Below are 25,551 nucleotides of genomic sequence, written 5' to 3'. Positions count from 1 at the left end.
ATGGCGTCCCAGGGCAAGGCATGGCTGTTGATCCTCGTGTTACCGAGTCACAGTGCTTTTAGTCATTGAGTCTGTTTAGGTAATAAAAAAATCAGTGTAACTGACTGTTTATCGGAGGACCCTAGCTGTCCAACTTCCTCCCACATCAGATCTCTAGCTGTAAAATGCTCCAATCCCTGAATAATGTGATATTTTATAAATTTCAACTTTCCGTGAGGGGACTACAATTGCGTCACACATATGTTTGCCATAAGTAAGAGTGGAAACAATTTAGTTTGTGGTGTGCTCTAAGCTGTTACATGAAATTATATATGGGCATCCATATGCGAGGGAGGTGGTGATGTGAAGCAGACCATGATCCAAAATCACTGTAGAAACGTGGAGCTAAAGTGACTTGTCCAGATAGACTCAATGTGTTCAAGGGAAAGCCAGGACGTTAGGTTTCTTGGTTACACAGTCCGCAATACTGAAACCAGGCCATGCCCCCTCTTATCTCTCGCTCCACATCAAAAGGCAATGTTCTGTGCATGGTTTCATTTGAAGACACATATGTTACTCTCCCCCTCTAGACCCAGCTCTTCCACCAGCTATACCTTTTATTAGATAAGGGCTATTTTACATATCTTTCATGTAGTTTATAACAAAAGCAGCAAAGTGATATCCAGAAGGATCATGTTATATTTAATGCCACATTAGCTGGTAGTTCAGTATTGTCTGTCTGAACCCACGTGACCGTCACATTACTAGGGGTGGGGGGGCTTGGAAAGCCTAGGGGTTCGATGCTTTGTTAACTGCCCGGCCCTTATCTCTGTTCCTGATCTTGATGGACTATACTATCATGGTGAGATACTGCATGGCAGTCCTACGCTAATATGTCCACGCATTTCTTGCCTCTGGTGGGGAGGGGTGGCTGCAGGACCATAGCAACTCCTGTTTTAATGCCTCCCCTTTACACCCCTTCCCACATTAATTTGTCAAAATTGTCCTTGGTGATCAGGAATGCTGTCTGGCCCCATCGCCCTAATGTTATGTTTCAACATTTAGTTGGTACTCGGATAACAAACCTCTTCCCCAGTATCTTTTTTTTTTGGCCTCCCATTCAAACAGTCACTTTTCATGCCACAAGGTTTCTTTACATGTACATACCAACTCAACCTGTATATATGCTTTCATCACAGTGCGTCACCTAGGGTTTCCACTTGTTAAGTGTGATACGAATCCATGTGCCTTTTGATGTTTTATTTTGGTTCCCAACAGCAACAAAAGTGTTGCTTAAGTATTTATTTGGGTACTAGTTCATTTTATTTCGAAGCTTTTCACATTTTTAAAGGCACTTTGTCGTTTTTGTGGACTTTCACCAGAAGAGGAAGGTGCTGCACCCATCAGTCTCCTCAAATACTATTTTTTGCTGTCAATACTGTTCTTACTTTCCTTTATTAAGTTCAAGGCGTTATTGCCGCTTTTTATTTGGCCTGGTGCACGACATTACAGTGGCAACAAGTAGGAAGTATTTACTGCCCTGTTTGATGGAGTCCTTTGTCATAGACCCATCTTTTTCTGAAGCCCATCTGTGGCTCCTCTTAATCGCGTCCATCTTCCCTTTCTTTCCCTTGCCTTCGATCCCTTCATGCCCTCTCTATTCTTCCCGCCACTTCGCCTCCCCTCCCTTCTTTTCTCCTCTCTCCTCCTTTCTAGCCTCCTTTTACACCCCTGCCGTTCAGCTTGCTTCCTTACTTTCGCATGCACGTTTTCCGTCTTTTCCCATGACTCACTGCAGCGATTCATTCGTGCTTTTCTGCATCAATTCCTCCGTTCACTCTCTTTGCTATATTTCTTTGTTCCACTGTCCGAACTCCCTTCTAACACCCTGTGGCTCTGTGTATTTTGTCGCTGGCATTCTTTAGTGAAATGTAGCGCACATTGCCTCCATATATTTCATCTTGTGTGTATGGCGTCTTCCCAGCTCTTATTCTGTCGTTCTCGATATTCATGAAAGCAAGATACTTAGTCTAGTGTTACACTCCAATCCCTTTCATGTTCCAATGTGCACATATATTTCAAAATATACATATTTCCCTGCCACACTGACCCACCTCTCTTTAGTCTTCCCTCACCGTACATTTCCCAGAACGTCAAGATATATCTGAGGTAGCTCCTGCCTCCTACCCACTTCTGTCTGGGTGTGTCTCCTCATTCCTTTATGAGGGCTGTGCTTTTGTTCTCTCTGAGAGTGAAGTGAGCAGGCATAGTGCTTTCAGTGGCTGTTACAATGGCGTGATGATGAGTATGATAGAAATCCACCATCTACTGAAGGTCCATGTAGACGGTTGGGAGACAGAACATGGCAACACCAGCCACAGACCCAACCACACACACAAACCACACACACACCACCTCACACAAGCACAAGCTCACACACACCTCACACACACACCTCACACACACACAACCTCACACACACACAACCTCACACACACACAACCTCACACACACACACAACCTCTCTCTGACACACACACACACACACACAACCTCTCTCTGACACACACACACACACAACCTCTCACACACACACACACAACCTCTCACACACACACACACACACACAACCTCACACACACACACACACACACAACCTCTCACACACACACAACCTCACACACACAATCACAACCTCTCACACACACAACCTCACACAACCACAAAACCTCACACAACCACAAAACCTCACACAACCACAAAACCTCACACAACCACAAAACCTCACACACACAACCAATAAACACACGCACAACCAATAAACACACAAGGACACACACAACCACACAGACAACCACACACACACACACAACCACACCATCAGTGCACACTTTCACCAGGCACAAACACCATAATTCGTCAGTGTACGCTTTCACCGGGCAAAAACACCACCAGCCGACAGTGCACGCTTCCACCAAGCACAAACCACCAGCCGAGAGTGCACGCTTTCACCAGGCACACACACACCACCAGCTGTCAGTGCACGCTTTCACCAGGCACTAACACACCACCAGCCATCAGTGCATGTTTTCACCAGGCGCACACACCACCAGTCAGCAGTGCACACTTCCACCAGGCACGCACACCACCAGCTATCAGTGCACAATTTCTACAGGCACACACACCCCCAGCCATCTGTGCACACATCAATTGTTAACGCATCCACAATTAACTATTGTAGCAATCGCAGTATGGCGCACTTTACTTTTAAACATATTCATCTAAAGCGCAGCATGCCACCATTGCTACAAATATAAATACACATTTTTTGACCTACAATTTAGACTTTTGATGCAATTGGTGTTGCAATATTTAGCTATGCCAATAGCTCAAACTTAATTAATGCAAGACCTATTGCATTGCAAATGCTTGTTTTTAACTTCCTTTGGTTCAGGATGACTGAATGCATGCAGAAAACTGGAAGTCTACATCATATGCTACATGCAGCAAGACTCCTGGTTCACTTTAATGGGTGATGGTCTCCTTCTGAAATGGCACCTGCAGAGGGCACCCCAATCACAGTAAGGAGGTCGGGTGCGAGAAGCCAGCCTGGCCTGTGTTGCAGGGCCCCAGAGGGGCTAGTCAGTCAAGTCCATGGACCACAGGGCTCCTGCTACCCAGATAAAGGGGTCATCACCAACAGCGCCATTGGGCAGTGAGTGGGACAGAGTGTACTTCAGAAGACTGTGCTGGATATGAAGTGAGGCACAGTCATCCAGCCACTGAGAGGGATGAGACACATGACTCCTCCCCCCCCTACATGCCAGTGATTAGAGGAGGAAAGGCCCTGGCAGCTGAAGACTGGCTGTGAGGCTACGCCTATGGATCTCTCTGTACGTTTTTCACTCTTGCACAGGCACATCAAGTCCCAGCACGCCCACCCATGCTGGGAGCACCGCCTTGACCGGTGGTGGCGCAACTCCTCCAGTACACAGATCAAGGCCACATCTTGACTCAGGCTCGCCACAAAGGAGAACTCCGCGTAGACAATACCGAAGTACGAATATTCCCAGACTTTTCTCTGGAGGTGCAACTGAAAAGAGCTTAATTTCAGGAAGCTAGACAGCTGTGCCAGCTTGGCCTCCCATTTACAATGCTCTTTCCGGCCAGACTGCGGGTTGTGGCACAGGATGGCGCTAAATTCTTTCTGACACGACAAGAAGTCTGGGACTGGCTGGACCAGAACCTGCAGTAGGAGGCCACAGACAGACTGAGGAATCAGCGTATTTTGCTCTTGATGCGGAAAGGCGCCACGTAGTTTGGCAGCAACATCACAGGCGGAAGCACAAATTAGACAACAGAGCGTGGTGGCGCAAATCAGTGGGGGAGACACAGGCCCATGGACGCTGGAGGGAGAGAACGCTGCAAGGGCCTCCAACTAGCATCGTGGCTCGATTAGTTCAGGAGCCTCGAGCCTTGCCGTCCCCAAGGAGACGCAGAGATCATCAGACAACCTCGTATGATCAACTACGCAACAATACAGGAATACAAAAGGGGACAATAAGACACCTTTCATAGCTACTCTGGGGCAATGACGTTGAAGATCTCTTTTTCTTATTTCGGGCTGCATCGAGATATCCTGCAGACTTCACTGGAGGAGGGAAGAGTGCCGCAGGGTAACAGTTGCCCATCCCCCCATCTCTTTCAAATGTGGGAGAACTTGATTTTCTAACTCAGGTTACTGGTTTGGATTGAGGGAGTGACCACCTACTTGTCCTGGGGAGTGGGTGTTGGGGAAATGCATGTCCTGGAACATACGCGGTATGCACACTATGTCAAAGAGGTACAAAGTCTTCTACCTCAATAGGAGAATAGAGCAGATAGCGCTACTACAAGAGGTGCACCACACAGCGAAGGAAGGAAAGGCGCTACAGCGACTTTGGCGCGGCCAGGCCTGGCACCACATTCTCTGCATACCCTAGAGTGGTGATGATCTGGATCAGAGAGGGGGTGCCATTTCAGCAAATAGGTGTGAGAAAGTGCCATCTTTCTTGCATTGGTATTCCCCCACTTTTTTCTGACTGCTGATGTGCTTTGACTGAGTGTGCCCTGGGCTCCTGCCAACCAGGTACCCAGGGCCTGTGTTGATTCCCTAAAAATTGTGTTGAAACAAAACCCAATTGGCATCTCTGGCCACCTATCAGCCCCTAGTAAATGGTACCCTAGGTACCCAGGGCATGGTGACCAGAGAAGACCCGAAGGGCTGCAGCACTTATTGTGCCACCCCTAGGGGCCCTGTACCTGGGTACCCACACACTGCCTTTGGCAGGGTGAGTGACTAGGTACAGAACTAAACAAAGTCGACATGGCACACATCCCTGTATGCCATGCCCACGAACCCACTGCCCTGGCATACGTCAGTCACCCCTCTAGCTGGGTGCCCTATGCCAGTGGTGTGGGCCCAGGTGCTGATCGCCAACAGATGCAGCAGGGACTGGATGTTGTTGATAATAGAGACTGCAAATGCCATCCTAATAATAGAAAAAAAAGAGATAGAAGAGTTAGAAGCCAAATTAGACACCACGGCTTATGAAGACGCTAAGAGGAAACTCGATGAAATTGAAAAGGACGTCTCTGGTTACAGGGACTACCTTTATGGTAAAAAAAGCAATACATTTAGCAAGGATGTGGCCAACTATAATACTGAGATAGTCTATCCCTACACACAAAAAGACTTTTTTGATCGCCCGAGAAAAAACTTCCAGAGTAGAAACCAATGGCAACAACCACGGCGTACATACCCCAAAAAAAGAGTGACGTTTACAGATTCATCTTACACAAGTACGGATTCTGAAAACGAAAACATAAGTGAGAAAAACAAGTGAGAAAAACAAAACAGGTGAATCTACCTCAACTCCTAATAGAGAACCACTATCTTTTTTAGGACAAAGGGGACGTGGGAACCATCAGACATACCAGAATCAATCAAGAGGCAATGGGAGAGGGAAGTTTTTCCCTCAACCTCAACAACAGAGAAGATACTACACAAGGAGTCAACCCAAATGGGATTAAATCAAAAGGCAGCAATTATAAACCTTTCAGATATCACTTTAACCCAAATAGAAAAAGATGTTCTTGAAAAGGGTTTGGGTTTTGCCATAAGTACCAAAGTAGACAAGTACAACCTAGAAAGAGACCTAAAAGTTTTTTTTTTAGAAAAATCAGGCTCCAGGATTATTTCAGAGACAAACCTCCAAGAATAGGCCCTAGCAATAAATCTGGTCTAAAACCGATGTCTGAATGGACTCCAAATATAAATCTGGTACATAAGCAAGTGGACCTTTTTGAAAAGCTGGTAGAAAGTAATATCGCAGATCTATTATCACACCCAACTCCAGGTGCGAATAACATGAGTAATGATGAAAGAGCAGCACTTAAGAACTTGGAAAACAATAATAGCATAACGATCAAACCCGGAGATAAGGGTGGCAGTATAGTTCTCATGAAAACAGATGATTATGACAATAGGATGATGCTCCTGTTAAACAACACGGAGCATTATTGCCGTTCGAGCAGACAGGAGTGGAATGAATTGATCCTACAAGTGAACACCCTATTCAGTTTTGCAATAGAAGACAATATAATCTGCCCAGATGAATATAAATTTTTAAAAAATGCGGCACCAATAATTCCAGCACTGTATGGGCTTCCTAAAGTTCACAAGAACATAGCTGACCCCCCTATGCGTCCGATTGTTTCTAGCATCAACTCGATAACAGAGCCACTGAGTAAATATATAGATACATTTCTGCAACCTATAGTGGTGAGTCAAAAAGCATACATTAAAGACACTACTTGTATGATTGACAAAATTGAAGGCCTTCCTTATGATGCCAACAATCAATGGTTAGTTACCCTAGACATAGAGGCCCTCTATACTAACATCCCACAGGATGATACCATCAAAATGTTAGAGGGTCTCTTAAAAACAGGACATGAAGATCTCAGTGATCATTCAATATTCATTCTGGATTGTGCAAAAATAATTTTACAAAATAACATTTTTTTGTTCAAAAATGATTTTTTTAAACAAATAAAGGGGACCAGCATGGGGGCTACCTGTGCCCCGAGTCTGGCATGTTTATATGTAGCGGCCTTCGAGGACAAGCACATATTCAATGAAATGGCACCATTTAGCGAAAATATAACGTACTGGTCGAGGTATATCGACGAGATTTTCTTTATCTGGACAGGCGATCTTGAGAAACTAACTGAGTTTATCCTTTGGCTTAACTCTGGTGACGAAAACCTCAAATTCACCAAAAACTACAATAAAAAAACTATTGAATTCCTAGACATTAAGATCCGAGTGGAAAATGCAACCTTAGGGGTTGACCTTTATACCAAACCTACTGATAGGAATACTTTATTACATTACAAAAGCAATCACCCAAGATGCCAAAAGGATAATATACCTTTTGGACAATACCTTAGAATAAGACGTAACTGTTCGAATATGCAGGACTTTAATAAACATGCAGATGTCCTATCAGAGAATTTGAAGAATCGGGGTTATCCCAAAAACCTGATTAAAAAAGCGTATAAACGCGCCAAGTATTATGACAGAAATGCCCTATTTGAAAAAGACAAACAGATTAAGGATAATACAAAAGACAAATTAATTTTTGTAACAAACTATAGTACAGTTAGTAACAAAATTAAAAATATCATTAACCGGAATTGGTCACTATTAAATGACAGACAGAATGTTACCATACCAAAACCAATGTTTAGCTTCCGTAGGAACAGGTCGATAAGAAACTGCCTAGTTCACACTTTCAAAGAGATGAGTCGGACAACCCAGGGCACTATTGACAATAAATAGCTAATACAAGAATTGATGGCTAGGTTACACTTGCGCTGGGTCACAGTGATATCTGTCAGGATTAGTACAATCTGGAAAGCTCCAAGGATATGGTTTAGGCCATCTCACTAAACACAACAGGCATGATCAAGTCCATGCCCTTTTATACAGAACAACATTTATCCTGAGCTAACATAGAAAAAAAATATATGTTCAGTTGAATGAATCACAAATCACTATTTTTTCTTCTTTTTCTTTCTTTTATTTCACGTGATGAATGTTCATAAAACTTCTCTAGCCGACACATGTTTCGTCTGAATTGGTGTTACCCACAGACTTCTTCAAGGCTTATTTTCATTCAATTTTGACCTGTAAGATTTCTTTCTTGTCACCCCTACTGCAATGTCTCTTGGGGTTGATGTATCCAATGTGTTAATTCTCCGTGTTCTTCCAGCCCATTAGTAAAAGGGTAGTATCAGTCTGTTCTCTCCAATTTATATCACTCGGGTATTTTCCACCCGTGACGATCTCTCGTCTCCAACAGAAAGTATCTCTGGCGTTCAGAATGAAAATAAGCCTTGAAGAAGTCTGTGGGTAACACCAATTCAGACGAAACACGTGTCGGCTAGAGAAGTTTTATGAACATTCATCACGTGAAATAAAAGAAAGAAAAAGAAGAAAAAATAGTGATTTGTGATTCATTCAACTGAACATATATTTTTTTTCTATGTTAGCTCAGGATAAATGTTGTTCACTATTGACAATAACCCACTGCCTACTGGAAATTTTACATGTAATATGTGCTGTAACTGCACAACACAGCTTAAGGGCAATATAATCACCTACAATGGGATTAATCACAAGATCAAAAGTTTTATTAATTGCAAGATAAAAAATTTGATCTATATAATAAAATGCCCATGTGATAAGGCCTACATAGGGGAAACGGCAAGAGAGGTTAAAACGCGGATTACAGAACACAAATCTGCCATCAGAACCAAAAAGCTGACTGCTCCCTTAGTGGAACACTGGATAACCCACAATCACAAAATAGAAGATCGGAAGTGGGGGGGGTGTAGAAGCCATTTCCCACAGTATTAGAGGAGGTGACGATAATACTAAAAGAAAGAAAAGGGAGCAGTTTTTTATGTCGTTATTCAACACCTTTAGAACAGGACTCAATAATAGAGAGGAATGGGAAAGACTGTTTATATGACATTATTAATTTAAGATGCGATTCAAAATATCCCTCCATTTGATGATTGGAATATCAGCATGTTTATGTGATGATACCATGTGATGATACCATAATACTAGCAATTGTTGATCTGTAACAAAAGATGTTAGCTTCGAGTTACTAGAGAGATAGACTGATCGTAATGACTATCTTAAGCAGACAGACAGCCCACTGTATACCTTTTGATGCTCTAATACCCGTACGATTATGCTAAGATACAATAATAGAAGCTGTATGTATACCATTACATTAATTGATGATTTGTAACAAAAAGCTAAGAGATTTAAGGTGTAGATATTATACAGATAAACTGAGTGTAATTGCCATTGTTATCATACAGATAGCCCACTTTATGCACTTTATACACTTTCCACTCGCTGTGGGTGCATAGTATATGGTCCACAGAATTGAGAACTGTATAAAGGGAGAATGAACTAGAAATTATTCGTTCATAACGCAAATGAAATGCTTTCTGAATTGTTCCCTGTACAAAATGTGGAATCATTCGCTCAAAACGGAAATAAATGTTTTCTGAACTGTTCCCGTACAAAATGTGAATTTCTGAACTGTTTGTTTTTCAATCACTTGATTGTGTGTATAAATGACATAACGATAAGGAGGAATTAGTAGATGTTAATAACCACGGAAAAGGCTGACTTTATGAAATCACTAACCAGGTTAGTCTCCCAAACTAAGATGGCCGCCAATTACACAAGCTGCATACAGACTTATCCAATGGGGCAATGATGCATTACAAGATAAAACAGGACATATTAGTCGCTGCATGCCAATAACAGGCACACATTCCATCGTCGAACCGCAGTAAAATAATTTTTAATAAGTTTTTATTAATACGATCTTCAGGAGCGGAGTTAGTACCAACTACTTCCGGGTCTCCATAGGTAGGACTCGAACGTGACCGGAGCTTGGAGCTGAAAAACCCTTAGATATAGAGGGCTAGAGAATGGGCTATGACCGCAAGTATTAATAAATACATACGCTTAATAAATATTAAGTAATACAAAATGCGGTTTTTAAATTTTAACGATGTAATAAGTATTACTTCCGGGTCATTGTAGGAAGGGGCAGCATAAATACGCGGTCCCCTTCTTTGCGGGTTCATTCCACTTCGCATTGACATGAAGGCAACAGCACGGAGGAACAGGGAGGCCGAATAAAGAGGATAAGGTATGTTATCAGTTGGGCTCTGTTCTTGATGACTTGTTATCTGAGTAAGGGCATTCTTCACGGGCGGTATTTTACGCACAGTTCCAGGCAATACCCTAGACTATGTAGCCTTAGTAAGGGCATTTTTCATGGGTGGTTTTTTACTTATAGTTCCATGCAATATCCTAGATTATGCAGCTCCTTGGGAACTTTGAACCGGGGGGCTAGTCTTACTTGGCACTGGATGTATTGTCCATGTGTATTGTTTAACAATTATAGATATCGCTCCATACGACTAACATCACGGCATTATTCTAGGATACTTATCCAGTTCGGTGAAGTTCTAGACACTTAAGAAGCGATTTTAAGTAGGAGTTAAAATAAGTAGAAACCTGTATTAAACTAGAGATATTATTAATTATAATCAGTTTTTTTCACATTTAGATCCATAGCCACCAAATATCTGACGCTTGAACAAATCCTGAAAAGCGGGAAAGTTCAATATAACCGCATCAAAAAGACAATACTCAGAAGACATTCATATAATAGCTGGTGAGTAACAATTGATGGGATATCTATTAACAATAAGAGACTTTCAGGCCCTATTATTGGTCACAATATACATGAGACCAATTATATGTGATCTCTTGTATACTCAGGTCACTAAGAGACCAAAGCGGTTGAAAAATTCACTTTGATCCCCAACGGTGGTTCCTCCGTGCATAGAGATAAAATCAAGTCCTATCTGAAAGGTAATAGCTTTGATTTCAATGACCACAAATATGTGAGTTTTGGGCACTGGAGAGAGAGAAATCAAAGGTGATTTTTGGTTGATGTATTTCTCACAGAATCACCCTGTGCTGAATAAAGAACAGGTACAACGATTGGCAAAATTTGCATCAAGGTGGATAGCAATTGATAAGCTCCTCCCACCTAAGATACAGGTATATACAGCCGTTTCTTAAAATCAAAAAGAATTAATCTGCAACAAATTAGCTAATTGCTATCAGGTCCGGGAGTACTATAGATTAACGACAATAGGTCTCCAAACTGGGGGAGGAGGAAGTAGGATGTCAGCATAAGATGATTAGTCCAGATAACATTTTGGTTAATAAGGAGGACATGGAAAATATGTAGTACACAATGATACTAAAACATTGTTATTCACTTGTAGATACGGAGTCAAATGTTTTAATGTCCTGATGAAGGTGCCAAGATTAACACCGAAACGCCGCGTCGACCTTTTTAAAGTTTTGACTGTAACCTTTTAATTTGTTGCTACCTTAGATGGTATTTTAAAATGTTTGAATTATGTTTTAGAATGTAACCCAGTTGGGAGGCTTATAATAAATTTTGTGTATCCTTATAAACTGTTTGTATCATTTTTACCCTTGTGTCCTTGCTTAAAAATAGTTTAAAAATACTTCATTAAGTTAGCCAGTGTGTTTTGAGATATACCTACAAGTAATAGTAGATAAACTTACTACCTCCCCTTAGGTTACCACCAGCGATCCCAGTCTGCTACAACTTTAACAGGGATTTTCTCTTTTTGGCCCCGTACAGTACCCAGGGCCATTCCTGGGCACTGTAAGTGCAGTGATGCCATTAAGAGTATATGGTGCTGGGAGGTTGTCATTACGAACTCCACAGTACCATAATGGCTACACTGAAGACTGACAAGTGTGGTACCAAACTTCTCGGTACATTAAACCCGCACTGAGGCCAGTGTGAGATTGTATGTAAAATGAACCAGAGGGCATCTTGGAGATGCCCCCTGAAAACCTGACCTACAATCCACGCCTGGCTGAATGGCTGCAGAGGCAGCCACACAGCAGACATGTTGCTGGACCCCTGGGTAGGAGAGCCCCCGCTTTCCTGGGCCTGCAACAATGCACATCCTGGGCGAGGTGCTAGGTCTCCTCCCCCAGGATGGGCAGGGGGAAGCTTCAAAGGCATGCCGCCTCTGTGAGCTTCTCCAGACCATTTACTGTACCCAGCAACCAGCCCCCACCAGTCCTGCCTCCCACTCTGGCGGGAAGACTGGCGTGTAAAACTACGTCAGGAAGGGGGGTGTGCCAGTCTGTGCCAACCCCACCCCTCAGGTGGGGGAGACGAGGTGAAGCACGACTGCGGGCTCCGGCCATCTTAAAGATGGGGAGCCCTGCCCAATCACAGCTAGGCTCCTGCCCCCCTCCCACAGGAGAGGAGCAGGCTAGGGGGTGTACTCACCCCAGGGCAGGGACCCATTGGTCCCTGTTCTTGCCCTACCTGTAACGCCCCTAAATTCAGTATTTAGGGGCTCCCTGTACCTTCCTTCCTCAGATCCCGATACGAAATAAAGAAGATAAATAAGAAGAAGACCCGCCGTGCAGCTGCTAACAGGACGACAACAACTGACTTGGCCCCAGCCCTACTGGCCTGTCGATCCTGGAACCTGCTCCTGCTTAATCCCGGCGACTCTTGCGGACAGCAACCTTGAGACACCCGGAGGACCTGCCTACCTTGACCCTCTTGAAGACTGTGTCTCCCCATTAGCAGAGGCTCTGCTGCAACAACCCACCTGGTGCCAACTAGGAAGCTCCGGACCAGCCCACTCTGCATCCGCCGAGCCCGGGCCCGGCCCAACCGAACCAAGTCCACGAGGACGTCCCCCCAGCGACTGGGCCGTGCCCAAAGACCCTGCTCGACGTACCAGCCGACGCCTGCAGACTCAGAACCAGGGGCCACCCCAACCGCAACCAGCTGAGGGTAATCTTTTCCGACACCCAAAGACACCCCTGCACCCGACGCCCTACAGCCCCCTGTGCCTCCCTTTGGGGTACCTACCTGTGCTCCAAGATCCCAACTTACCTCTCGATGTGCTGGTCGCCCCTGGAGAGTCTCCGTCCCCGAGCCTGCAGCCTTTGTTCCTTTTCGACCTTTCCCATTGGATAACATTGAGCGCCCGACAGCTCAAAAGCACCCTGAGCCCAGCCGCCAGAGTGCCGCTGGCTGTGACCCCTGTGTCCTATCCTACTTCCCCCCCTTGCCCTGAGCAAGTGACCAGGAGCCCAGCTCCCACAGTCGCATGGCCTGCTAGCCAGCAGCCACCAACCGAAGGCCCCCCTTCCCTCATTGGATATCATTGGGCCTACCTACATCTGCACCGAGCCGCCCCTGTGCCGCTGGGAGTGAACTAACTGTACTTACCTGACCCTGGGGGACCCCTGAGTCTATGCCCAGAACCTTAACTTCGCCAACCAAGTACTCACTGGGAAACCGGTAATTTACTTACCTGCCGTTGGATAACATTGACTCATTTTGAGTCGAAAATGTTCGAAGTGTGAAGTTTTGAAATCTGAAAATATTCACATAAAATCAGCCAAAGTCCGAATTCCGAAGTACTCACCTGTGATCAGAGGAGAGGAGAAGCCAGTACTGTACCTTTCAGCCCAGTACTGAACCGCAAAAGTAATCTCTAGCGGGGTTACTAGTTATCTGTATTTTCTCCATAGGAACCCATTGTCTGCTTTTTATGAAATTTCTTCTAAGTATCTACTTTTGAAAACTTGAAATATTCTTTAAAAATCACGCGAAATACTGAAATGTAATTACCTACCTGTTTTGAATTAAGACCCCAGTTTGGCCCTAGGAGACCAGTGCTTTATTACAAAAGTAACAGAATCGTACTTTACCTGCAACCTCAATTTTCTCCCATTGAATAACATTGTCTGATTTACATTGAAAAGTTTCGAAGTGTGAACTTTTAAAACAGCTTTCTATTCATGAAAATTCATTACGGTATCTAAAACGTTTTTGCTAATCTGGTTTCAGCTTAGACCCCAGGACTGAATCTAAGCTCTAGTCCTGGGACTACTAAAGTAATCTGTATCGTAATCAAATGTTCTTACATGTGGAAAACCCATTGAGCTCAATGCTATAGTGTGTTTTAGGATCGTGTTGCTTACTGTCAATACTGTATTAGTTGTGTGCACAAACTTTATTGCTCCTTTGCAAAGTAATTACATGAGAGAACTCATAACAAGAAAAGTATATTTTTATAACTGTTGGTTCTAAAAATAAAACACCTTTATCTGTGGATATAAAAACAATTGGCCTTGAGTTCAGTCCTTGAGTGTGTGAAACCTGTTGCTGACTGAGTGTGTACAACAAATGCTTTACACTGTCCTCTGGCACTGCCTTGCTGCTCGACCAAGCTACCACTTTGGAGAGTAAGGTCAGTTCTGACTTTAACCTCTGTTATACCTCTGGGGTTGGTGGACTCTATACACACTGTACTTTATTCTAGTCCAGTATAAATAGAGACACTTTCTCACAATAGGCACTTTGACAGACCGAGGGCCGCTACTTAGTGATGCGACGCAGATTAGAAGGTCGTAATCTATCTATCTCAAACATGTATGCCCTAACACTGGTCAGACCACCTTTTTTGCACATTAAACAAGTCACATGGCCAACTAAGAAAATTTTAGAAGAGTTTGTGTCTATAATTTTTAATGAGAGCAAAACTCCTGCAAATGTGTCTTAAAGGTGGGAATACAGACACCTGAATTCTGAATCCAAGCCTGCTCCTTGGGTAGAGGTGGGAATTAAATATGTCACCACAAAGAATACTCCAGACCAGAATACAAGGTGCTACCCCTAAAGTGCAGATTCTTTTTTAAAACCCCACAACTCATTCTTGGATGCTCCTGGTGCTCTGCAGGGTTGCCTTGACTGGGTGAAGTTGGTGGGGTTTTGATGGTGTTATGCTGTGGTCTAGTGACGCAATGTAGGTCAAAGAATCCATTAGGTCTTGGAAGCCCTTTGTTTTCCTTATCAAGAGGCTGTCAAGAGCACCTAAACATGAAAGTTGGTCCCTGCATCAGTATTAAAAGTTAATGCTGAATGAGGAGTCAGATCTAGTACTGAATCCCCTTCAAGTAAATTGACAAAGTCTCCTGATGGTCTCTTGTGGCACTGCACACGTCTTTGACATCAATAATCGTTCGTCACCACTGTCGTTAGGGGAATTCCACACAAAAAAGGACAGGAACTAACTGGAGAAAAAATGTCCCAAACAAGGTATGTTAACCTAGGGTAGATCGGAAACAAATACAAAACTGCTCTACTGTATACACTGCTTGAAAGGAACTTTTTGACAACACAGAGAGAAAGATTAAAAAAACATAATTGACTAATCCATGATGCTGCATCAAGAGAAGCCTTTTCCCTGTGACTTGCCAACAGGTGAAAAAACATAGGACGTAGAATGAGAGCCCGGCCAACACATGAATAGGGAGATGATCTCATGAAAGTTGAAGAGATGCTTATTCAGGGTCCTGTTGCCAAAAGTGGGCAAGGCATGTCGAGGAAAACAAGAGGCAATAGAATTTGCAGACACTTACTGTTTTGTCTTCTCGAAAAAGCCACCCTGTTTGGGCACGTGTGAATGTAATTGATTTGGTGGATAAAGTAGCTGAGTAAATATCACTGCTCATTAAGATGTCAACTTCTTCCTCAGTTTCCATTTCCGACTCCTAAAAATGAAAAAAACATTAAACAAATATTCATCATTTGTTTCTTACAAGATTTTTAAAAACAAGTTAAAACTTTACATTTTGTAGAGAAAATGCATGAATTCAGACAGTAGTTCATTGCCATCCTAGAAAACAGAAACTTTACACTTAGTGGGAAGCTGTAACAAAGCATAAGAACATTAGTTACTTACCTGTAAACTGTGGTTCTCCAGTATTGGTGTCTTTCATAGATTCACATGCTTGAATATTCACCGTCGTCGAAGTGGGAGTCTCACGGTACATAAAATAGTAGTAAAATATATATACATATATACATATAGAAAATATATAATTATATATATACATATGAAACTTAATACGTTTAAAGTATAGAAATAAAGTTAAAAGTACCATAGAACTAAACAGGCCCATAGAAGCGTTAAAGGGAGAATTCACATTAGTAACATATCAGAGTCATTATAATAGTCAGCATTCCAGCCAATCAGGCAGCAGCACCCTCTAGAACCTTCTCCTCAGAAGCTCAGGCCCTCAGATTTTCGCAGCACCAAAGTGAGCCATAGTACATGAGGAGAAGAGCGCCTCTGAGGGGAGGAAGGGTGGGTCGCATGTGAATCTATGAAAGACACCAATCCTGGAGAACCACAGTTTACAGGTAAGTAACTAATGTTCTTCTCCAGTATTAGGGGTGTCTTTCATAGATTCACATGCTTGAATAAGAATAGAAAGCAGTAAACTAATACATAAGTCATAAAAGGCAGTGAAAACCAAAGTGAGTAAATTCAATGCACATATGAGTAAAATCAATGCATATATGAACATATCATACATTTAGACATATGGCAAAACCTTTTATGACAGGAGGCGGGAAGCAATAGAGGCTCACCTTAGTTGAAAAGATTTTGTAGCACCGCTTGTCCCACAGCAGCATCTGCAGCGTCCGCTGAATCCAGACAATAGTGCCTCGTAAACGTGTGTCTGCTCGACCACGTTGCAGCTCTGTAGATCTGGCGCAGAGGCACTCCGGCAAAGAGGGCGGTAGATGACGCCACAGCCCTTGTTGAGTGTGCTCGCACCGGAGCAGAAAGAGGCTTTCCAGCCCGTTGATGGCAGAAGAAATCCATCTGGTAATGGATGGTTTAGTGACTGGTTGTCCTTTGCGCATTCTGCCATAGGCCACGAAGAGCTGGTCTGATTTTCGAAAAGGAGCGGTGCGCTGAATGTAGAATTTCAGGCAACAGTTAAAATCCAAAGAATGTAGAGAACGCTCAGCAGGAGACTGAGGATTTGGGAAGAAAGTCTTGAGAATGATAGGCTCATTAAGATGGAAATCCGTAGGAACCTTGGGGATAAATTTCGGATTTGTACGCAAAGTAACAGCGTCCTTGGAGAATTGAAGAAATGGAGGATGAATTGTGAATGCGTGAATGTCACTTACTCGCCTGGAGGATGTAAGCGCGAGTAGGAGAGCAACTTTCCACGTGAGGAATTTTAAGTCCGCTGAATGGATGGGCTCAAAAGGAGGTAGGAAGAGCTGAGATAAACACAGATTCAGGCGACAAGCAGGCGGCGGACGACGTATGGGCAGATACATTCGAAAGATGCCCCTGAAGAACTGTTGTATGATTCGAGAGGAATACAGTGATGTGGAGCCATCATGACGAAAGCGAGAAATCACTGCCAGAAAGACTTTAAGAGTGGATTGGGAAAGTCCTGACTTTGCTAGAGATAGGAAAAAAGGCAGGATTTGCTCTGGCTTGGCATGCATCGGATCAAGGGCTTCCTTGTGACACCAGACACAAAATTGCTTCCACTTCAGTGGATATGTCTCAATGGTGGAAGGAGCGCGTGCATGAGCCAGCACTTCCCTGCACTCTGGAGCAATATTCAAACGTGAGAACTCATTGTGCTCAGGTTCCAAGCATGCAGTTGAAGATATGCCGGATCCGGATGGCAAATCCGTCCCTGGTTCATGGTTAGCAGGTGAGGCAGAGGGTGAAGAAGAATCGGATCACACTGGGAAAATAGGAGGAGGTCCGTGAACGATGGGCGACGTGGCTATCTGGGCGCAATCAGTATGATGTGACAGGGTTGAAGCCTCATCCTGTGCAACAGGCGCGGAACTAGAGGGAGCGGGGGAAAAGCGTAAGCGAATTCGTTCGACCAATTGATTGAAAACGCATTCCCGCTGGACTCTCTGTGGGGATGGCGACTTGCAAAGCGTAGGCATTTGCGGTTGGTCGGAGTCGCGAACAAGTCCATCTGTGGTTGGCCCCACGGACGAAAGACATATTCAAGAGTTGGTTGGTGGAGTTCCCACTCGTGATTGTCTGCAAGTGATCTGCTGAGAGAGTAGGCAAGGGCGTTGGAGACACACGGCACGTGAACTGCTTACAGGTGGACCTGATGGTGAATCGTCCATTCCCAGATTTCTTGTGCCTGTTTGGAAACCAGAAGAGACCTCGTTCCTCCCTGTTTGTTCAGATAGTACATGCTGGTGGTGTTGTCTGTCTGCACCAGCAGCGATTGGCCTTGTACCAGTCTTCGGAAAGATTTGAGGGCGAGGAAGATGGCCATGAGTTCTAGGCGATTTATATGCCATGTGCGTTGAATTGCAGTCCATTTGCCCTTGACAGACATCCCTTCGAGGTGTGCCCCCCAACCCTCCAAGGATGCATCCGTTTTGAGGGTAAGCGGAGGAGCCGTATCCTGGAAGGGTCGCCCGACGGCGATGTTTGGAAGGTGAGCCCACCATTCAAATGCTGTTTGAATGCGGGGGTTCAGGCAGATTTTGTCGCTGAACGACCCCGAGACCTGTTTCCATTGTTTGTCCAACTCCTCTTGTATGACCCTCATATGAAGCCTGCAGTGCGGAATCAGATGGATGCAAGAGGAGGCCATGCCCAGAAAGGATTTCAACATCCGGACAGAAACTGACTTTTTTGATCTTAGGAAAGCGACCATGTTGAGTATGCGAGCTTGTCGCTCCTGTGAGACAAACACCTGTGCCAGACGAGAATCGATCAAGGCTCCTAGAAAGATTCTCTGTTGAGAAGGACGAAGATGAGACTTTTCCTGATTGATAGAAAGGCCCAGGGTGTGAAAAAGTGACAGGCCAGTATGAGTGTGTTGCCTTGCAGCTTGATGTCTGAGCCTTTATCAGACAATCATCCAAATAAGGGTAAAATTGAATGCCCTGCAGGCGAAGGAAAGCTGCGACCGGAGCCATGACCTTTGTAAAAACTCTCGGTGCCGAGCAAAGACCGAATGGCAACAACTTGAACTGGAAATGCTTCGATCCGACAGTGAAGCGAAGATATTTTCTGTGTTTGTGGAATATTGGCACATGAAAATATGCATCTTGGAGGTCGATTGTGGAGAGGAACTCCCCGGGATTGAGGTACTGAGGAATCTCCAATAAAGTTAACATTCGTAATGTTTGTGATCTGATGAACTTGTTTAGGGCTCGTAAGTCCAGAATAGGGCGCCACTCTCCCGACTTCTTCTTGATTAAACAGAAACGGGAATAAAAGCCCTTGCCCTGTTGATCTCGAGGAACCACTTCAACAGCCCCTTTTTGTATCATGATCTTGACTTGAGCCAACAGTTCTTGCAGATGAGCTGGGGGCGGGCCAGAAGGTGGGCGGCTGGGGGGAAATTTTGTGAATTCGAGAAAGTGTCCCTTTAAGAGGACATCTAGGACCCAACGATCCGAAGTGATATGTGACCAATTGTAGAGCTTTTGAGAGATTCGACCTCCAATTTTCTGAGTAGGAGAACCCTGTATCCTGGGAAAGTCACTGCTTTTTAGAGGCTGTACCGCCTCTGTAGTTGTTTTTCCTCCGATAAGGTCTTGAATCGGATTGCCGATTTTGAGACTGGTAGTTGTACCTCTGCTGGTTCTCACCATAGGAACGATATTGGGAGGAGCCACGAAAATTTGAAGAGTTGACTCTGCCACGTGCTCCCCAAAAAGGCCGCTTCCTGTATTGTAGGGTTCCTAAGGCACGGGCAGTATCCGTGTCTTTTTTGATGGATTCCAGGGCATCATCTACATGTTTGCCAAAAAGGGAATCACCATCGTATGGCAAGTCAAGAACTCTCGCCTGCACTTCAGGGCGGAAAGCTGTAGATTTGAGCCAGCCTTGGCGTCTTAAAACAGCAGCTCCAGGAAGTTGCCTGAATCCTGTTGAAGAGATGTCAACAGCACAATCAATAATCTCGGAAGAGATCTTCTCTCCTTCTTGGACAATTGTCTGGGCCTCGGCTCGGACGGAATCTGGTAGATGTGTGACCAAAGCTGCAATTTCAGACCACATTTGACGGTCATATCGTCCGAAGATGCTCCCCCCCCCCACCCGGGGGGTCTGTATTGAGCACCGAGAGTGCTGTGACGCCCGCGGGGCAGTAAAAATTATTCGTACACTGCGCGCCTACGGGCGGTTGTTTCCTTGCCACACACATTTACAGCGTGCTGGGTGGTGGCTGGCCCGGTCTATTAAAAGGGCCGGCGCGCTTTGGGGAGATCGTGTACACCCGCTCGGCGGCCTGTCCGCGCTCGGATTTTTCAACCTCTGGTCTGCCCCAAATTCTCAGGCGCTTGCAGCCTGTACCCCACTCACCAGGGTGTTGTTGGTGTAGGTGTTTGGGGACATATACGGTCACCAGGTAGGGTCCTGGGCAGGATGGAGCAGGATGATTAGTATAAAGAGGAGGAGTCCACGCAATATTTGCCTCTTGATGATGATTTCTTTGAGGCAGTGGATAGCTCCATCTACAAGTGTGTTATGGAGGTGGTTGCCCCTATGGAAGAGCGACTTTTGAACCGCATTGTTGCGGAGTGCGCCAAATTAGTTCAGGGTTCCCCGGGGGCCCCCCTGCCCCGATACCAGCGCCAGCAGGGGGTCCCCCTCCCCATAAGAAGGTTTGTGCGGAAGGGGCTGCTGATGGGGCACACGGAGTGGACTCTGACTCCTGTGAACGCCTGAAGAGCGCTTTTTTGGCCAAGACCGTCCCCCCCGTGTCGCCCCCCTCCTCAGCATCCCTACCCGGCTATATCCACGGCGCCTCCGTCCCCGTCTCATGACGGGGGTTTGCAGACAGACACCGATGAGGAGGGGTCTTCTCGTTCTTGGCGTCCGGCCGGTTCTTCGTCCACATTGCCTCAGTATGAGTCCGGGCGGTTCTTCGTCCGCATTGCCTCAGGATGAGTCAGGCATGCTGGACCCGGATGAAATTATACATCCGCGCTCCGCTGCCTGGGCACCCGGAGACAAGGTGGCCAAGTTCGTGGCTGGGCGCCTCCGGAAACCCCTGGAGAGGGAGGCGCGGGGGTGTCTCCGGGCGGAATATCCGCGTCCAACGCTCGAGGGTAAAGTAGCCCTAACACCAGAGTTGGACTCTAAGATGGCCACTTTTTTGGCCAAGTATGTCAAGGATCCACGGAAGGGGATAGATAGGTCCTGGCGCTCATGCCAGGACAAACTCCTCGACGCCATTGGTCCCATGACAAAAATCCTGGACATGGTGGAGGAGGCTAAGGTCACTGGTTCAGTCATTTCCCCGGAGGCCTTGTCCAATTGGGCGCAGAGGGCTATAATTTTCTTGGGGAATGCCAACTGCGCTCTCTCTACGGAGCGCAGGCGGTCCTTACTGATAAAGTTGGATCCAAAGTTTGGCGATTTGGCCTCTTCGGAGGCGGGCGCCGTGGCCCAAGGAGGCCTATGTGGGGAGCCTTTTGTGAAGGAACTCGGCAAATTTGTTGCCACCTTTACGTCGATAGACAAAGCCCAATCGAGCATTAAAAAGGTGTTCCAGACACGTTTCTCCCAAGGGGCCGGTCGCGGTGGCCAGCAATCTGGTGGCAGAGGACAAGGCTCCAGACGGGGACAGTACAGTTCCTCAGCAAACTTCACTAACTTTTACCCGACCCGAGGGCAGCGTTTCCGCGGCCGAGGTGGCTACAAGAATAGTGCCCGAGGTGGCCGCTCTGACGGTAAGTGTCAGGCCTGCGGAGCAGGTTCACATTGGGGGTCGTTTGGCGTCTTTTCTGCCTGCATGGCACGCGGCTGACATCAGACGCATGGGTCTTGCAGACAGTCAAGGGGTTCCACATAGAATTTTACGACCAACCCGTTCAGGTGGCAGATCCAAGACCAATTTACTTTTCTGTTGTCGATGCCCAGTTGATCGACGAAGAGGTAGCCAATCTCCTGGAGAAGGGGGCCATTTGTCGATCCACTCGGCATCCAAACGGTTTCCTCAGCAACGTCTTCTTGGTGGAGAAGACAGACGGCGGTCGTCGCCCTGTGATAAATCTGAAGGAATTCAATGGTTGGCTGGTTAACCGCCACTTCAAAATGGAGGGGATTCATCATCTTCGGGATGTCCTCCTGGCGCGCGATTGGATGGTCAGATTGTGGAAACTTCCGATGTCCACTGGCGGGGAAGCCAAGGGCGATGTCGGTGGCGTAGACGCCGTTTGAGCCCTATAATTACCCTAATCCGTGAGGACATCATCGTCATCTTGATCTGTATCCTGATGCATATTGTCATCATTATCTGTATCCGGTTGTGTGCAAACCGGTGATCTCGGCGTTACAACAGGTACTGAAGCTGGCGCCGGAGGTTGCGGAGTAGGTGAATTGGGCGCAGACGGAGGGAATCTGCGATTATAATCGTCCAGCATATGTTGCAGGTTGGACACCAAGGAGAACGGTATTTGCGTCATTGCTTCCTCCTGAGGTGCTTCAGACTGATCGACATGGACGGGAAAGAGAGCACTCCCCTCTTCCTCATCGTCATCTTCATCTTCTTGGCACTTTTTATTAAGTTCAGAGGGACTGGACGCAAGACGAAAAACGTCATACACATAGGAACCATCATCAGGGTCCTCTCCTTCAGACTGAAATAGCTATGCCGGAAGACTAGCACCACTAGTAATAGGGGCTCAAGTGTAGAGGAACCGGACGTTGGACCACTGAAGCTGTTACCACTGTAAAAGTAGTTGCAGTAGCAAGTAGATGGTATTGTCAAAGAGGGAACTGCTGACAAACGTTTTGGATCCGTCGACGGTGACAGTGTCTTCCTCTTCTCTTTCGTCGACGTAGATTTTCGCGCCGTCGACGAAGAGGATGTCGCCGTCATTGGTTTCGCCGTCGACAAGGCAGTGTTCGACGAAGGAGGTATCGTCGGCGTAGATGGTACCGTCGACGAGGATGTAGTCGTCGACGAGCTGGTCACCGTCGACGAGGATGTAGTCGTCGACGAAGATGAGACCGTCGTCGACTTAGGACGCGTCGACTTAGTCTTCGTCGACGAATGCTTTTTAGTCAAAGCCGTCGACGAGGCAGGTTTGATGGTCGTCGACGAGATTTTAATAATATAGATCGGTCTCACCTATGGAAGCGTCGTCGACGAAGTAGACGTCGTCGTTGTAGTCTTTGTTGACACTGAACATGTCGTTGTCATGGTCGGTACAGCGTCGACGGACCTCGTAGTAGTCGACGAGCCTGTCGACGAGCCGGCGTCCGCTTTAGAGGACGAGGGCACAGCTTGGGACTGCGACGCCAGAGAACCAGGTCCCGTAGGCGTAGAGGCTGGCAGATCCCATGGGGAGACAGTTTCAGAGACGTCGACGAGCCTCTTTTTCTTCAGAAAAGGAGAAGGCATCTCTGTCTCTGACCCACGTTTAAGAGAGGCCTTGGAATGGAATGAAGACACGCTCTCCATATCAGAAGCTGGATTTTCCGAAGTCTTCAACTTCTGTAGCTACAGAAGGAGACGGGCCTCTCTGTCTTTCAAAGTCTTGGAAGAGAAAGTCCTGCAGAACTTACAGTTCTTTACCTCATGATCCGGGTAAAGACAGTAAATGCACTTACTGTGAGGATCTTCATGAAAAAGGCTAAGCTTTCCACAAGAGGAACATGGCCTGAATAAAGATTTTTTAGTTGAAGACATCTTAAAAGTTGAAATAGCAATGAAAGGAGACTCCCTTCACCCAACGTGCGGTAGAAAATCGGAGGGCCTGAGCTTGTGAGGAGAAGGTTCTAGAGGGTGCTGCTGCCTGATTGGCTGGAATGCGGACTATTATAATGAGTCTGATATGTTACTAAAGTGAATTCTCCCTTTAAGGCTTCTATGGGCCTGTTTAGTTCTATGGTACTTTTAACTTTATTTCTATACTTTATACGTATTACGTTTCATATGTATATGTATAATTATATATTTTCTATATGTATATATATTTTACTACTATTTTATGTACCGTGGGACTCCCACTTCAACGACGGGGAATATTCAAGCATGTGAATCTAGGAAAGACACCCCTAATACTGGAGAATACACTATACTAATTCACCACTAATCTTTTATGGGTTCAGGAGTAGCGTGCAACTCGACGAAAAAGCACTTTGACGCCTCATCAGGGGTAGTAAGAGCTATATAGATGCAATTACAATACAATAAATAGTCAATCTCTATCTTTCGGACAGAAGCCCAAGGAATACAAAAAATTGTGAATGTGTTTTAATGGGCACTAATGGGCTCTTAAGTTCTCTAAAAACATTTTCAGTAAGCTAAATCCTCCAAGATGAGCAGCCAGTCAGAACTGTTTCTGTGGAAACAGATAGAGAAGTTGGAAGGGTAGATTCTATGATGTGTGGGACAGACTCCTTATTAGAGTGTTACTCACAAGTCAATACACTGACAATCTACAAATCAAGGAATAGAGAAATGGACAATTGAAAAGTTTTATGAACTCTGCCTCGTCTACTTCATGATTAGGTCTGTATTTTGTGTGCAAGAAAACTCCAATCAGCTGGTTTACTAAATTCTGCAAATAGACTAGTTCCAAACAGAGCTTACATTGCATCCTTCTTTTCTTTATACCATCTCCCTACTCTAACAGAAAAAGGCCATTTAAGTCTGGCAGAGAAGCTACAGCTCACATTGTCTCTTAATTCTTCAGTTATGTTAGTAGCAAGTGAGAGCACTTACTGCATGCAAAGTATGAAAACAAGTTACTTACCTGTAACTGTAGTTCTCCAGTATTGGAAGCTTTCATAGATTCACATGCCTGAATCATTCCCCGTCGTAGAGACGGGAGTCTCCGGTATATAAAAAAAGCAATGCTTAGCAGTATAGCAAACTGAAGAGGCCTAGGTCCATTTCCCTTTTGCAACCCATAGCCTTTGTTATGTAAAAAAGTCCCAAACTTTTCCCTGAACCAATCAGAGCTCCTCACCCTCTAGAACACTCCTGAGAGAACCTTTTGCCCCTCAGATTTTCGCGCACTTGTGCATATAAAACACTTGTCGTGCGAAATCCAAGGTGAGCCTCACAGGGAAGGAGGGTGGGTGCATGTGAATCTATGAAAGCTTCCAATACTGGAGAACTACAGTTACAGGTAAGTAAGTTGTTTTCTTACTCCAGTATTGGAACTTTCATAGATTCACATGCCTGAATCAGAATAGCGAGCAGTGATATTACAAAGCACATTAATCTCTTACATGTCAGTATCATGTAATACATCATGAAAATCAAGCATAGTAAAATACAAGAAATGTGACTTTGTAAAACAAGAGAAAAAAGGATGGAGGGATGGAAAGAAGGTTCACCGTTACTGGATGATATTTCGCAGTACCGCCTCTCCCACCGCCGCATCCGACTCTGCGGCTGCTTCCAAGCAGAGGGGCCTGGTGAAGGTGTGCGTAGATGCCCAGGTCGCTGCCCTGCAGATATCCTGGATTGGCACTCCTCCAAACAATACATTGGATGTGGCCACTGCT

General features: G+C 45.4%; 1 protein-coding gene across 2 annotated transcripts in view; it reads right to left on the bottom strand.

The window, feature by feature from the left end:
• The window catches only part of ANKRD13C (ankyrin repeat domain 13C), a 394,963-nt gene that overhangs the window by 215,905 nt on the left and 153,507 nt on the right, over positions 1–25,551 (bottom strand). For both annotated transcript variants that reach the window (XM_078668732.1, XM_078668741.1), the window contains exon 8: positions 15,635–15,766. In XM_078668732.1, coding sequence (XP_078524858.1) covers positions 15,635–15,766 — 132 coding nt within the window. The remainder of the gene's footprint in view (positions 1–15,634; positions 15,767–25,551) is intronic.

Source organism: Lissotriton helveticus, chromosome 1_2 (assembly GCF_964261635.1).
Source record: "Lissotriton helveticus chromosome 1_2, aLisHel1.1, whole genome shotgun sequence".
Taxonomy (NCBI): domain Eukaryota; kingdom Metazoa; phylum Chordata; class Amphibia; order Caudata; family Salamandridae; genus Lissotriton; species Lissotriton helveticus.
This window is presented reverse-complemented; position numbering and strand designations above follow the sequence as displayed.